Here is a 15,471-nt window from a genome sequence, read left to right on the forward strand (position 1 = left end):
GCTGGAAAGTATAGGATCGAAAATATACCTTAAGATAGCATTACACTTACAAAAAGTACATATATTAGAAAGGTGTTACATGCTCCTTTCAGTTGCACACAATTCTCTTCTCCCCAACTAATAATGCCAATCTAGTTTTAAAAACATGTATTACCAACAAAAAATCAAGGCTTGAAATCTGTTGAAAGGAAAAGGAGAAAACAGAAACGCAGGGAATCTCAAGTAGACAAACAGTCACTCAGTACTCTGCTGTTCAAAGTGTGTCCTTGAGCCAGCAGTATCTGCATCACCTATGCGCTTATTAGAAATATTCTCGCAGAATCCCAGACTTACTGAATTAGAATCTGCATTTTAAAAGGTCCCCAGGTGATCTGTGCGCTTTAAGCTTGAGAAGTACTGACACAGGGGTCTACTAGTTGATTACTTGAAGTCCTCAGCTCAACTAAGCTGCAATCTACAGGGACTATTAAGAACTAGATAGACTTTCATAATTTACAACATTGTTTTAGTGGAGGAAATAAGAAAGACATTTTACAGAAGTTTTTAAAATAGGTAGGATATATGAGGAAATAAAGTTTTCCTTGCAGATGTCATTAGTAAAAAACATTTTGTGATATTTCATCCTTTCCAGGTGTGGCATCCTGCTGCCCAAACATTGTTCCCTCAAGTCCTGTTTTTTCCTACGGCTTTGTGTCCTGACAAATACCCTTTTCTACTGTAGTTCTAGAAACAGATCAGAATAGCGGACTCAGAAAAGGAAAAGCTGAGGATTATTAATTCATTTCATTTTTTTAATCCAGGGTCAGCCCTTTTAAACCTTCAATTGAATACAAAACATCTGATAAGTTTTTCCACATATGACCGGAGAGGCATTCTTTGCTAGTGGTCAAAGAAAAGGACAAAGAACTACCCCCAAAACAGTTTGAATGAACAATGACCCGAAGCTGGTTTTGAATAAAGCTGATTTTCTATACCTTTAACTTTGTATTATCTATACCAAGAATGATAGAACCTTAACAGGAAAGCTACATTCATTTTCTCTATTACCTCTGGTAACACTACAACAGTGTAGTCAAGTGAACACAAAACAAGCATAAATAAAAACACATTTCTCCCCAACTCCTATAAAATCAGTGCCTAGATGATAAAATGTCAACTACACCTACTTGACTACAGACTTTACAAAATTAAATCCAAACTAATTAAATAACATCCCATATAGTTCCAAAATCTTCTTGCTCACTACAAATGAGCCAAATGAATCTGGAAACAAGATAGAAGTTATATCACTCAAACAGATACTAAATGCTCCTCTCTGCAAAGTTTAACTATCCTAGACCATAAATTCAAACATATCATGTGTGTCCTGAAAGAAAAAATAAAGCTGATATGCCAAAATATTACAGACCCGCATACAACTCCCAGACAAAATCTTCAAAATGTAGTGAAAAAAATCATATCAGAAAGATTCACAATGATCCAACCACTCCAGAATCCTTAACTCCCAGAAAAGTTGCAAGGAATCTTATGCTGAAGGTTACCCATTTCTTAATTCTCAATAATACTGCAATAAATTTTCTACTCATATAATGTAGGTGGAACTAGGGAACAAAGGATGAATAATCAAAGGCAACCTCAGTTCTCCCTCTGATAAATATGTTTTTTTTTAATTAAGCATAAAAATATGTCACACACAAAAATATAGAACGGGCTGAGTGCGGTGGCTCACACCTATAATCCCAGCACCTTGGGAGGCTGAAGCTATGGATCACTTGAGGTCAGGTGTTCGAGACCAGCCTGGCCAACATGGTGAAACCCCATCTCTACTAAAAATACAAAAGTCAGGTGTGGTGGTGCATGCCTGTAATTCCAGCTACTCAGGAGGATGAGATAGGAGAATCGCTTGAATCTGGGGGACAGAGGTTGCAGTGAGCTGAGGTCACACAACTACATTCCAGCCTGGACCACAGAGGGAGACTGTCTCAAAAAAAATAAAATTGTGTGTGTGTGTGTGTGTGTGTATAACACCTATGCACTCACCACGGGGTAGGTTTAATCCCAGAACATTACCAAAATACTTAAAAGCCCCTGGTGTACTTCTACCAATTGTGCTCTCCACTCCCTTCACCATAAGGAGGTCCAGTCCACTCCCTTGAATTTAGTGTTTATCATTAACTTTATGTGGCACACTTTTACCACACATGTACATATCCCTAAACCAATGAGTCTCAATTGGGAGCAATTTTGCCCCCACTAGGGGACATCTGGCAACGTCTGGAGATATTGTGGGTTGCCACAAGGAGGTGGGGTGCTACTGCATCTAATGGGTAGAGGCCAGGGATGCCTGCCTACAATGCACAGGACATTCCTATAACAAAAAATTATCCTATCCAATTTAAAATGTCAATAGTGCCAAGGTTGCAAAACCCTACCCTAAAATAGTTTTGTTCCGCACTTTAACATACCATAGGTTTTCTTTTGCAACTTACTTTATTTGCTTAACATTCTCTTTATATACAGTACTATACTATATAAATTCATACAATTTATCCATTCTCCTGTTAATGTACATTTAAGTTGTTTCCAATTTTCTGTTTTTACATGCAACACTGCTGTGAACATTCTTTTTTAAATTTTATTTTATTTATCTCAAAACCATAGTAACTGCTGTGAACATTCTTATACAAGCCTCCATGTGCTCAAACAGAGATTCTCTCCAGGACAGTGACTTTCAGAGTGTTGTTCTTCAACCACTAGGGAAATCCTCAAGACCCTTTGAAGGGCTTCATGAGGTCAAAAGTATTTTCACAATAATACGTAAGATACAAGTTATCTTTTTCATATTGGCATCACATTGCTGGTACAAAAGCAACAGTTGGTAAAATTTCTGGTGACTTAGCTGAGTTAACCCTGTCATTAATGAGACACATGGATACTATTTACCTCCTGGTATCATGCACTAACAAGGGTAAAACATCATTTCTACGATAGTCTTGCCGAAAATACATAATCTGAATTTAATCATGAAAAAGCAGCAGAAATACCCAATTTGAGAGATAACAAGATTGTTTTTCATTATCTTGACACCGACTAAAGACTGAAGAACTCGCCCAGATTGGAAGAGACCACTAAATGCAACGTGTGATCTTGGATCAGAAAAAGAATATTAGTAGGACACTAATAATAACCACTACATATAATTTGAATAAATGAAATTTGAATAAGGTGTATAGATTAGTTAATACGGTATTACCGTATTAGTGTTAATTTTCTGGTTTTGATCATTGTACTTGCTAAGATATTAACAGCTGCAGAAGGTGGGTAAAGGGCAAAAGGGAACTCTTACTAGTTTTGTAATTTTTCTGGAAGACTACAATTGTTTCAAAAACAAAAGTTAATTTTTAAAATGTTAATTTTATGCAAACAAATATCAAGTACTTAATAAATATTGAGTAAATCTTATAGAATGTAACAAAATGTCAATGAACACTGATTATTAAATCTTTTGAAGAAAAAAAAACACTGAAAGTAGTAGTATAGTACTGGGGCAAAACAAGAGCCAGGAGCTTACAATTTTGTTCAATTCTTTAAAAAAAAAAAAACCTGAAGAATTTAAACCATAGAAATTAAAATATATTTCAACAAGTATTTCATATGAAGATTGGCTGTCCTGTGTCCATCCTGCTCTTAAAAGGTTTATTAAAAGATTAGATGAGGCCGGGCGCGGTGGCTCAAGCCTGTAATCCCAGCACTTTGGGAGGCCGAGACGGGTGGATCATGAGGTCAGGAGATCGAGACCATCCTGGCTAACACAGTGAAACCCCGTCTCTACTAAAAAATACAAAAAAAACTAGCCGGGTGAGGTGGCGGGCGCCTGTAGTCCCAGCTACTCGGGAGGCTGAGGCAGGAGAATGGCGTGGACCCGGGAGGCGGAGCTTGCAGTGAGCTGAGATCCGGCCACTGCACTCCAACCTGGGAGACAGAGCGAGACTCCGTCTCAAAAAAAAAAAAAAAAAAAAAAAAAAAGATTAGATGAACAAGATAAACCACTACATATAACAATATATAAAATGATCTTATTAAACAAAGATTCTAAAAGTTACTTCTGAAAAAATCTACTTTTATAGTAAGATAATAAAACTATTAATATGATAGATATACCCCATACTACAAACATATAGATAACATTACTATCCCTTCAAAAATCACCGTAGTAAAGAATCTGTTACACTTTACCCTAGATATTTAAATTTCCTCATAAAGCTACAATTACTGATACCAAGAATTCCTCCAAATACGGGTTGTGGTCAGACTTTAGTTTGAGCTAGCATGACAACAAAACTTCAAGGCTGCAGGTGACAAAACAAAACCCTGTCTCAAAAAAAAAAAAAAAGAGTAGGCAGAAATTAGGCCTCAAACACTGTTGCTGGCAGTGTCAACTCATAAAACGTCTTCAAAAAGCAATTAGTCAGTATCTACCAAAATGTTAAATATGTGCAATGTTTTGATTCAGCAATTCCACTTCTTCAGAAATACTCAGCACATATGCATAAGGATATATGTGCAAGGACCTATTCACTGCATCATTGTAAAGAAAACATGAAATAATAAAACGGCCATCGATAAACTCCTGGTTAGATAAATCACCGTATCCAATCACTGGAATACTATGCAGCCATGAAACAATGGAACAATCACCAATATAATTTAGTGAAAGAAACAAAAATGCAGAGGAGTGAATATAGTTATCATTTGTACTTAAAAGGGGATTAGATTTATAGTATAGTCACACACATGCTTGCCATGCAATAGAGTATTCTGTAAGACTACACAAAAAACTGATAACAATGGCTGCCCCTTTTTGGGCTGTTGAATCTTTTCATTTTCTTCTGGTCATGTACATACACTCTTTTTAATATTCAGAAAGCTATCTAAAGCCTGACCTTGTGGCTGACTCCTGTAATGCCAGCATTTTGGGTGGCTAAGATGGGAGGGCTGCTTGAGGTCAGGAGTTCAAGACCAGCCCAAGAAATAAAGCGAGACAACTGTCGCTTTAAAAAAAAATTTTTTTTTAATAATTGTTTTTAAAAAACTGGCTAAGGAATACAATTTGTTGAATTAGCTGTTCAAAAATTGAGTTGGCTTGTGTTAAGTTCTTTATTGCTACTAATAATAACTATGAGCCCATTCCAAGATTTGTAAGGCCTTGCCAAACTCAATCAATGTCTTAGAAGCAGCTCATTTAGGAATACTGAAAAGTACCCAATTTTAAATGTGAACTATTTTCTACAGAATCAAGGATAAATAATACCAAAGATGAATCTATATGAAAATGAATTTGAAATTTATTTTGTGAAAGCAAGCCTTTGGTTTAATCATTTAGAAACTCTAGCGTCAATAACAGACCCCTAAAAGTCACTAATCAAGATTCACTAATCAAGGATCCTGACTCACTGCTAGGTGAATGGGTAAGATTCTGACATCACCTTACTGAGACGGATGTTAGTGTAACAAAAAATAAAATCAGGTGTCCCCTATGCCGATCTGCCACTTGGAAAAAGTATTTAACACAAAGAAATGGTTCAAGAGCTCAGGCTGGTTTTCCCTCTATTGATATAAAGATACAAAATAGAACAATATGGATGAAAAATCATTCCACAGAGTCCCAAGTAACATTTGGCTACTGAACTCCAAGTCATTCTGTGTCACAGGCGGTAAGAAAAAAGGCATCTCCACAAATCCGAGGTATGAACGGCCCCTCGGCAATTGTAAACGGTCAACTGAGCACCATATGGCAAGGCAAGCCTCCCTTCAGACAGTTATCACTTGGTGGCTGATTAATTTCAATGGCTTATTAGATAGGCCTCTCCAGACTCCTTCCCAAGAGGAGGAGTCGGGTTGGGGGAGCTGTGTCTGTTCTCTTCCCGGTGCTTTGTGTTTTCCAGGCTTGAAAGCATCCCGGTGATGGTGCTGCCATCATTTCCCTTGGGGGTAGGGGGTCTTTTCTGTAAGTTTTTGTTCACCCGTTCTGAACCTAGAATTCCCTTTGCGCTTTCCCTTTCCGCTCACTCCAGCCGGGCGCTGCCCACCAGGTGTCCCACCGCAGACCTCTCCCCGCGCCACCGACGTCCACCGCAGCTCGACCCTTCCCCCCGCGCGCGCAGGCCCGGGCCAGGTGGCCGCGGCTTACCGGTGGGCGCGCTGTCCAGGATGCGGAGGTCGTAAGCCCCGGAGCAGCGGTAGTTGGCAGCGGTGCCGTTGTCCCACACTACCACCACCTCCTCGGGGCTCTCGAAGCTCCGGACGGTGCCCACATGGCCCTCGCCGCCGTCCTGCTTCCCCCACTTCCAGTCCGGGCCGCGCACTACCCGAGCGCCAACCCCTTCCACCATCACCCGGTTATTCCGGGAGTTACTCATCGGGGCCCGGGCGGTGGGCTCCGCCGCTGCCGCCGCCGCCGCCGCTGCCGCCGGGGGGCCCGTGAGGGAGTTGGGCCCGGGCCGGACTCTCGGCGCCGGCGGGGGCGGCAGCGAGCCCCGGGGGACGTGGGAATAACTCACGGAGGCGGCGGCGCGGTCCCCGCGGAGCCCAAAGCCGCTGCCCAGCCGTCGCCGCCGCGCCCCCCGCTCGGACTGGAGGGCGGCCCGCGGCTGCTCGGAGGCGGCGGCTGCTAGCGGGCGGAGGGGAGGGGGCCGTGGGCGGGGACTCTCCCGCTTCCTCCGGGCTCCCCGGCCAGGCTACAGCGACGGCCGCCAGGAAACCACGCTCTCCCCCGGCCGGGAGCGCGAGGAGCGCAGGGGGCCGGGGGAGGTTAGCCCGGGGGGGGCGGCGAGGGCGGCGGGGAGCAAGCTTAACTGCCGGCCTTTCTGCGACCCCGGGCCCTGGCTCCGGGGAGGGAGCCCGAGCGCCGGCGCCGCCTCCTCCCCCGTGGGCAGCGGTGGTACCTCCCGGCGTCCGGCGAGGGCCCGGGCCCTCTGGCCCCCTTCTCTCTGCCCCCGCACCAACCGCCGCGCTCCGCCCCGCCACAGAGTCCCAGCCCGGCGAGAGCGGCTCCACATCCGGGTACCGCCGTACCCACGGCCGGAGCGGCACCTTCTCAGAGCGTCTAGGAGGGGGATCCTCGGCAATAATACAGTGGGAAGGGTTTCGGGGAGCCGCGCGATCGCGGGAAGAAAGGAGGAGAAAACCGATCCCTAAGCGGCACTCCAGGGTCCAATGAGAATGCGCATGCGCGCGGTCTAGAAAAAGGGCGGATGGGAAGCCCAACCCCAGCCTCCGGCGATGGAGGGGCGGATCCCTGGAGTTGCCGCCCGATGGTGCCGCGCGCCCAATGAGCTGTGAGGAAAGCAGTTGGGCCGTCCTGGAGGCGGGGCTGGAGAAAGTGAGGGTAGGGAGGCTACCCCGGCTGCCGAAATTGGACGGCTGTGATGTGGCCAGTTTTTCACTGACTGCTAGTTTTCCTAGGCGAACTAAGTGTGAATAGGGGATTCCATATTCTTTTAGTCTTCTTTTTTAACGAAGGCAGAAATACATCCACCGATTCAGGGCGACCTGTATTTGTGTGGGTGTAAATTGAAAACATTTAGGCCGGGCGCGGTGGCTCAAGCCTGTAATCCCAGCACTTTGGGAGGCCGAGGCGGGCGGATCACAAGGTCAGGAGATCGAGACCACAGTGAAACCCCGTCTCTACTAAAAATACAAAAAATTAGCCGGGCGCGGTGGCGGGCGCCTGTAGTCCTAGCTACTCAGGAGGCTGAGGCAGGAGAATGGCGTGAACCCAGGAGGCGGAGCTTGCAGTGAGCCGAGATCGCGCCACTGCACTCCAGCCTGGGCAACAGCGTGAGACTCCGTCTCAAAAAAAAAAAAAAAAAAAAAAAAAAAGAAAACATTTAAAACCAGACAGAGCAGGTGGTTAGTAGTGTGTTTTTAAGCTGAACAGCATGGTATGGAATGTTGTGAGCCATGGTAAAACCTTTTAGAAGGTGTGTCTTGCGTTTATGCACAAGTAGGGTGGTAGGTAGACTCATTAATAATTGCCTCCACTCACGAAAAAATTTAGTCCCTAATTACAAAATACAACCTTCAAAGGAAGATTCGAGGATTATAAACGAAGTTTCTGGTTGCCATTATTCAAATGACATTATGCTGCGTAGGGTTTAAAACCGTTGTTTCCACAGGCCAGCACTGTTGGCACTGTCAACATGCATTGTTAGCATAAACTGTTGCTTTTCCTGATAGTCAAGAGGAAACTCTAACAGAATGGATAATCAAGGGGAAAGACAAGAGAAGTGATGTAAAATGTACCCAAGGAATTATTATGTACTGAAATAAAATGTTTTTTGGTTTGGTTTTTTTTTTTTTTTTTTTTTTTTTTTTGCTTTGTTTTTGAGGCAGAGTCTCGCTCTGTCATCCAGGCTGGACTGCAGTGGCGCCATCTCGGTTCACTGCAACCTCCTCCTCCTGCGTTCAAGGGATCCTCCCACCTCAGCCTCCTGAGTAGCTGGGACCTCAGGAACGCTCAACCACGCCCAGCTAATATTTTGTATTTTTGGCAGAGGCGAGCAGGGGGCAGCCGGGGAGCTTTTTGGGGCGTGGATCTCACTATTTTCCCTGGCCGGACTGACTGGTGTCGAACTCCTGAGCTCAAGCAATCCTCCCACCTCAGTCTCCCAAAGTGTTTATCCCAGGGATAAAGCAGACTTGATCGTGGTGGATAAGCTTTTTGATGTGCTGCTGGCTTCTGTTTGTTAGTATTTTATAGAGGATTTTCGCGTCGATGTTCATCAGGAATATTGGCCTGAAATTTTCTTTTTTTGATGTGTCTCTGCCAGGTTTTGGTATTAGGATGATGCTGGCCTCCTAAAATGAGTCTTACGAAGGAGGGAGGATTCTCTCTCTTTCTATTGTTTGGAATAGTTTCAGAAAGAACAATACCAGCTCCTCTTTGTACCTCTGGTAGAATTCGGCTGTGAATCCGTCTGGTCCTGGACTTTTTGTGGTTGTTAGGCTATTAATTATTGCCTCAGTTTCAGAACTTGTTATTGGTCTGTTTAGGGATTCCACTTCTTCCTGGTTTAGTGTTGGGAGGGTGTATGTGTCCAGGAATTTATCCATTTCTTCTAGATTTTCTAGTTTATTTGCGTAGAGGTGTTTATAGTATTCTGTGATGGTAGTTTGTATTTCTGTGGGATTGGTGGTGATATACCCTTTATCATTTTTTATTGTGTCTATTTGATTCTTCTCTCTTTTCTTCTTTATTAGCCTGGCTAGTGGTCTATCTACATAGCTGATCTTTTCAAAAAACCAGCTCCTGGCTTCATTAATTTTTTTGAAGGGTTTTTTATGTCTCTATCTCCTTCAGTTCTGCGCTGATCTTAGTTATTTCTTGTCTTCTGCTAGCTTTTGAATTTGTTTGCTCTCACTTCTCTAGGTTTTTGTTTTGTTTTGTTTTGTTTTGAGATGGAGTATCACTCTGTCGCCCAGGCTGGACTGCAGTGGCGCTGTCTCGGCTCACTGCAAGCTCCGCCTCCTGGGTTCAGGCCATTCTCCTGCCTCAGCCTCCCGTGTAGCTGGAACCACAGGCGCCTACCACCACGCCTGGCTAATTTTTTGTATTTTCAGTGGAGACAGGGTTTCACCATGCTAGCCAGGATGGTCTCGATCTCCTGACTTTGTGATCCGCCCACCTCAGCCTCCCAAAGTGCTGGGATTACAGGTGTGAGCCACTGCAGCCTGCCTCTCTAGTTATTTTAATTGTGATGTTAGAATGTCGATTTTAGATCTTTCCTGCTTTCTCTATGGGCATTTAATGCTATAAATTTCCCTCTACACACTGCTTTAAATGAGTCCCAGAGATTCTGGTACATTGTGTCTTTCTTCTCATTGGTTTCAAAGAACATCTTTATTTCTGCCTTAATTTCCTTTTTTACCCAGTAGTCATTCAGGAACAGGTTGTTCAGTTTCCATGTGGTTGTGCGGTTTTAAGTGAGTTTCTTTTTTTTTTTTTTTTTTTTTTTTTTGAGACGGAGTCTCGCTCTGTCGCCCAGGCTGGAGTGCAGTGGCCGGATCTCAGCTCACTGCAAGCTCCGCCTTCCGGGTTTGCACCATTCTCCTGTCTCAGCCTCCCGAGTAGTTGGGACTACAGGCGCCCGCCACCTCGCCTGGCTATTTTTTTGTATTTTTTAGTAGAGACGGGGTTTCACTGCGTTAGCCAGGATGGTCTCGATCTCCTGACCTTGTGATCCACCCGTCTCGGCCTCCCAAAGTGCTGGGATTACAGGCTTGAGCCACCGTGCCCGGCCTTTAAGTGAGTTTCTTAATCCTGAGTTCTAATTTGATTGCACTGTGGTCTGAGAGACTGTTTGTTATGATTTCCATTCTTTTGCATTTGCTAAGGAGTGTTTTACTCCCAATGATGTGGAATAACCAGCTAGCCTTATAATGACAGGATCAATTCACATATAACAATATCAGAATTTTAGAATAAGTGCACTGTGGTGCTGAGAAGAATGTGTATTCTATTGATTTGGGGTGAAGAGTTCTGTAAATGTCTATTAGGTCTGCTTGGTCCAGAGCTGAGTTCCAGTCCTGGATATCCTTGTTAATTTTGTCTTGTTGATCTGTCTAATAGTGACATTGGGGTGTTAAAGTCTCCCACTATTATTGTGGGGAGTCTAAGTCTCTTTGTAGGTCTCTAAGAACTTGCTTTATGAATCTGGGTGCTCCTGTATAGGATGCATATATGTTTAGGATAGTTAGCTCTTCTTGTTGAATTGATCCCTTTACCATTATGTAATGCCCTTCTTTGTCATTTTGATCTTTGTTGGTTTAAAGTCTGTTTCATCAGAGACTAGGATTGCAACCCCTGATTTTTTTGCTTTCCATTTGCTTGATAAATATTCCTCCATCCCTTTATTTTGAGCCTACGTGTGTCTTTGCACATGAAATGGGTCTCCTAAATACAGCACACCGATGGGTCTTGACTCTTTATCCAGTTTGCCAGTCTGTGTCTTTTAATTGGGGCACTTAACCTGTTTACATTTAAGTTTAATATTGGTATGTGTGAATTTGATCCTGTTGTTATGATGCTAGCTGGTTATTTTGCCCATTAGTTGATACAGTTTCTTCATAGCGTCCATGGTCTTTACATTTTGGTATGTTTTTGCAGTGGCTGGTACCGGTTGTTCCTTCCCATGTTTAGCGCTTCCTTCAGGAGCTCTTGTAAGGTAGGCCTGGTGGTGACAAAATCTCTTGGCATTTCCTTGTCTGAAAATGATTTTATTTCTCCTTCGCTTATGAAGCTTAGTTTGGCTGGATATGAAATTCTGGGTTGAAAATTCTTTTCTTTAAGAATGTTGAATATTGGCCCACACTCTCTTCTGGCTTGTAGGGTTTTTGCCAAGAGATCCACTGTTAGTTTAATGGGCTTCCCTTTTTGGGTATCCCAACCTTTCTCTCTGGCTGCCCTTAACATTTTTTCTTTCATTTCAACCTTGGTGAATCTGATGATTGTGTCTTGGGATTGCTCTTCTCAAGGAGTATCTTTGTGGTGTTCTCTGCATTTCCTGAATTTGAATGTTGGCCTGCCTTGCTAGGTTGGGGAAGTTCTCCTGGATAATATCCTGAAGAGTGTTTTCCAACTTGGTTCCATTCTCCCCATCATTTTCAGCTGCACCAATCCAACATATATTTGGTCTTTTCACATAGTCCCATATTTCTTGGAGGTTTTATTCTTTACCTTTCACTCTTTTTTCTCTAATCTTGTCTTATCACTTTATTTCATTGAGTTGATCTTCAATCTCTGGTATCCTTTCTTCCACTTGATCGATTCAGCTATTGATAACTGGTGTATGCTTCACCAAGTTCTCGTGCTATGTTTTTCAGCTCCATCAGGTCATTTACGTTCTTCTCTAAGTTGGTTTTTCTAGTTAGCAATTCATCTAACATTTTTTCAAGGTTCTTAGCTTCCTTGCATTGGGTTAGAACATGCTCCTTTAGCTCGGAGGAGTTTGTTATTACTGACCTTCTGAAGCCCGCTTCTGTCAATTCGTCAAACTCATTCTCCATCCAGTTTGTTCCCTTGCTGGCAAGGAGTTGTGATCCTTTGAAGGAGAAGAGGCATTCTGGTTTGTGGAATTTTCAGCCTTTTTGTGCTGGTTTCTCCCCATCTTCGTGGATTTATCTACCTTTTGTCTTTGATGTTGGTGACCTTTGGATGGGGTCTCTGAGTGGATGTCCTTTTTGTTGATGTTGATACTATTCCTTTCTGTTTGTTAGTTTTCCTTCTAACACTCAGGCACCTCTGCTGCAGGTCTGCTGGCATTTACTGGAGGTCCGCTCCATACCCTGTTTGCCTGGGTATCACCAGCAGAGGCTGCAGAACAGCAAAGATTGATGCCTGTTCCTTCCTCTGGAAGCTTCATCCCAGAGGGGCACCTACCAGGTGCCAGCCAGTGATCTCCTGCATGAGAAGTCTGTCAGCCCCGACTGGGAGGTGTCGCCCTGTCAGGATACATGGGGGTCAGGGACCCACTTGAGGAGACAATCTGTCCCTTATCAGAGCTCAAACGCTGTGCTGGGAGATCCGCTGCTCTCTTCAGACCTGTCAGACAGGGACATTTAAGTCAGCTGAATCTGTGTCCACAGCGGCCCCTTCCCCCAGGTACTCTGTACCAGGGAGATGGGGGTTTTATCTATAAGTCCCTGACTGGGGCTGCTGCCTTTTTTTCAGAGATGCCCTGCCCAGAGGGGAGGAATCTAGAGAGGCAGTCTGGCTGCAGCATCCTTGCTGAGTTGCAGAGGGCCTCCACCCAGTTCGAACTTCCAGGCAGCTTTGCTTACACTGTGAGGGTAAAACCGCCTACACAAGCCTCAGCAATGGCGGATGCCCCTCCCCCCAGCAAGCTTGAGCATCCCAGATCAACCTCAGACTGCTGTGCTAGCAGTGAAAATTTCAAGCCAGTGGATCTTAGCTTGCTGGGCTCTGTGGGGATGGAACCTGCTGAGCCAGACCACTTGGCTCACTGGCTTCAGCCCCCTTTACAGGGGAGTGAACGGTTCTGTCTCGCTGGTGTTCCAGATGCCACTGAGGTATGAAAAAAAAAACTCTTGCAGCTAGCTCGGTGTCTGCCCTAATGACCACCCACAGTTTTGTGCTTGAAATCCAGGGCCCTGGTGGCATAGGCACCGGAGGGCATTTCCTGGTCTGCTGGTTGTGAAGACTGTGGGAAAACCACAGTATCTGGTCCAGAGTGCACTGTTCCTCCCAGTACAGTCTCTCATGGCTTCCCTTGGCTTGGGGAGGGATTTCCCCCAACCCCTTGTACTTCCTGGGTGAGGCAATGCCCTACTCTACTTCAGCTTGCCCTCCGTGGCCTGCACCCATTGTCCAACCGACCCACTGAGATGAACCGGTTACCTCAGTTGGAAATGCAGAAACCGCCTTCTACATCGATCTCGCTGGGAGCTGCAGACGAGAGCTGTTTCTATTTGGCCATCTTGCCAGCCAGCAGGTTCTTAAAATCAACAATCATATATTGCCATATGATCCAGCCATTCCACCCTTCAGTACTTACCCAAAAGGAAAGAAGATACACAAGGAGACTTGAAAATGTTCATGGAAAATGTGTATTGTGAAAAAACTGCATAAAGTTATATTTTTTGGTGCCAAAATTAACTCCTATTGACTTGTTATAACATGTCTAAACAGGATCTAGTTTGAAGCACTAAGAAGGATAAGACAGTAGTTTGAAAAGAGTCCCTGACTAGGCGGGGTGGCTCATGCCTGTAATGCCACCACTTTGGGAGGTTGAGGCTGATGGATCATTTGAGGACAGGAGTTCGAGGACAGCCTGGCCAACATGGTGTTTCTATTAAAAATACAAAAATTACTTGGGCATGGTGGCATGCGCCTGTAGTCCCAGCTATTCGGGAGGCTGAGGCAAAAGAATCGCTTGAACCCAGGAGGTAAAGGTTGCAGTGAGCTGAGATCATGCCACTGCACTCCAGCCTGGGTGACAGAGCAAAACTGTGGCTCAAAAAAAAAAGAAAGTAAAGAAAGGAAGGGAAGGGAAGAAGGGAAGGGAAGGGAAGAAGGGAAGGGGAGGGGAGGGGTGGGGAAGGGAAGGGAGGGGAAGGGAGGGGAAGGGGAGGAGAAGGGAGGGGAAGGGGAGGGGAAGGGAGGGGAAGGGGAGGGGAGTGGAAGGGAGCGGAAGGGGAGGGGAGGGGGGAGGGGAGGGGAGGGGAGGGGAGGGGAGGGTCCCTATTAGAGCAACATGAATTCTGCTAAAATCAAAGCAAGAACAAATATCATATTTATGGTGAGGCTTAGATGGAAGAATGGCGAAATCACTGATGCTTAATGAGGCGTTTATGGGGACAATGCCCCAAAGTTATCAGCAGTTTACAAATGGATAACTCATTTTAAGAAAGGACGAGATGGGCCCAGCGCAGTGCCTTATGCCTATAATCCCAGCACTTTGGGAGACCGAGGCAGGCGGATCACCTGAGGTCAGCAGTTCGAGACAAGCCTGACCAACATGGAGAAACCCTGTCTCTACTAAAGATACAAAATTAGGCAGGCACAGTGGTGCATAACTATAATCCCAGCTACTCGGGAGGCTGAGGCAGGAGAATCTCTGTAACCCAGGAGGCAGAGGTTGCAGTGAGCCGAGATTGCACCATTGCACTCCAGCCTCGGCAACAAGAGCTAAACCCCATCTCAAAAAAAAAAAAAGGAAAAAGAAAGGACGAGATGATGTAGAAAAGCCTACTGCAGCAGACCCTCCACCTCAATTTGTAAAGACAAAAATTAATCTTGTTCATGCTCTAATTGAACAGGACCAACTATTAACAGCACAAAAATAGGCAATACCAGCCAGGTGGTGTGGCTCACACCTTTATTCCCTCAGAAGGCTTACGTGGGCAGCTGAGGTGGGAGAACGGCTTGGGGCCAGGAGTTCAAGACCAGCCTGGGTAACATAGTGAGACCCAGTCGCTTTTAAAAACTAAAAATAAAAATGAGCCAAGTGTAGGTGCACACACCTGTAGCCAGCTCCCACTTACTTCGGAGGCTGAGGCAAGATGATCACTTGAGCCTAGGAGTTCAAGGCTGTAGGAAAGTATGATCTCAAAAAAAAAAATTATAGACATCTCAGTTGGTTCAGCTTACACAATTCTCAGTGAAAAATTAAAATCAAGCAATCTTGAGCCTAGGAGTTCACGACTGTAGGAAACTATGATCTCAAAAACAACAACAACAACAACAAACCAATATTATAGACATCTCAGTTGGTTCAGCTTACACAATTCTCACTGAAAAATCAAAATCAAGCAAACTCTCCACTGAATGGGCGCCAAAACTATTTCACTCACATCAGCTGCAGACAAGAGCAGAGCTTTCAAAGGAAATTTTAAACAAATGGAATCAAGACCCTGAAGCATTTTCTCAAAGAATTGCAACAAGAGATGGAA

General features: G+C 44.6%; 1 protein-coding gene across 2 annotated transcripts in view; it reads right to left on the minus strand.

Annotated features, from left to right (window-relative positions):
* MIB1 (MIB E3 ubiquitin protein ligase 1) overlaps positions 1-7,217 on the minus strand; it is a 128,039-nt gene extending 120,822 nt beyond the window's left edge. For both annotated transcript variants that reach the window (XM_015121656.3, XM_001092086.5), the window contains exon 1: positions 6,191-7,217. In XM_015121656.3, the coding sequence (XP_014977142.1) occupies positions 6,191-6,419 (229 nt within the window). In that variant the 5' untranslated portion in view covers positions 6,420-7,217. The remainder of the gene's footprint in view (positions 1-6,190) is intronic.
* Positions 7,218-15,471: the final 8,254 nt, after the last annotated feature.

Source organism: Macaca mulatta, chromosome 18, assembly GCF_049350105.2.
Source record: "Macaca mulatta isolate MMU2019108-1 chromosome 18, T2T-MMU8v2.0, whole genome shotgun sequence".
Classification (NCBI taxonomy): domain Eukaryota; kingdom Metazoa; phylum Chordata; class Mammalia; order Primates; family Cercopithecidae; genus Macaca; species Macaca mulatta.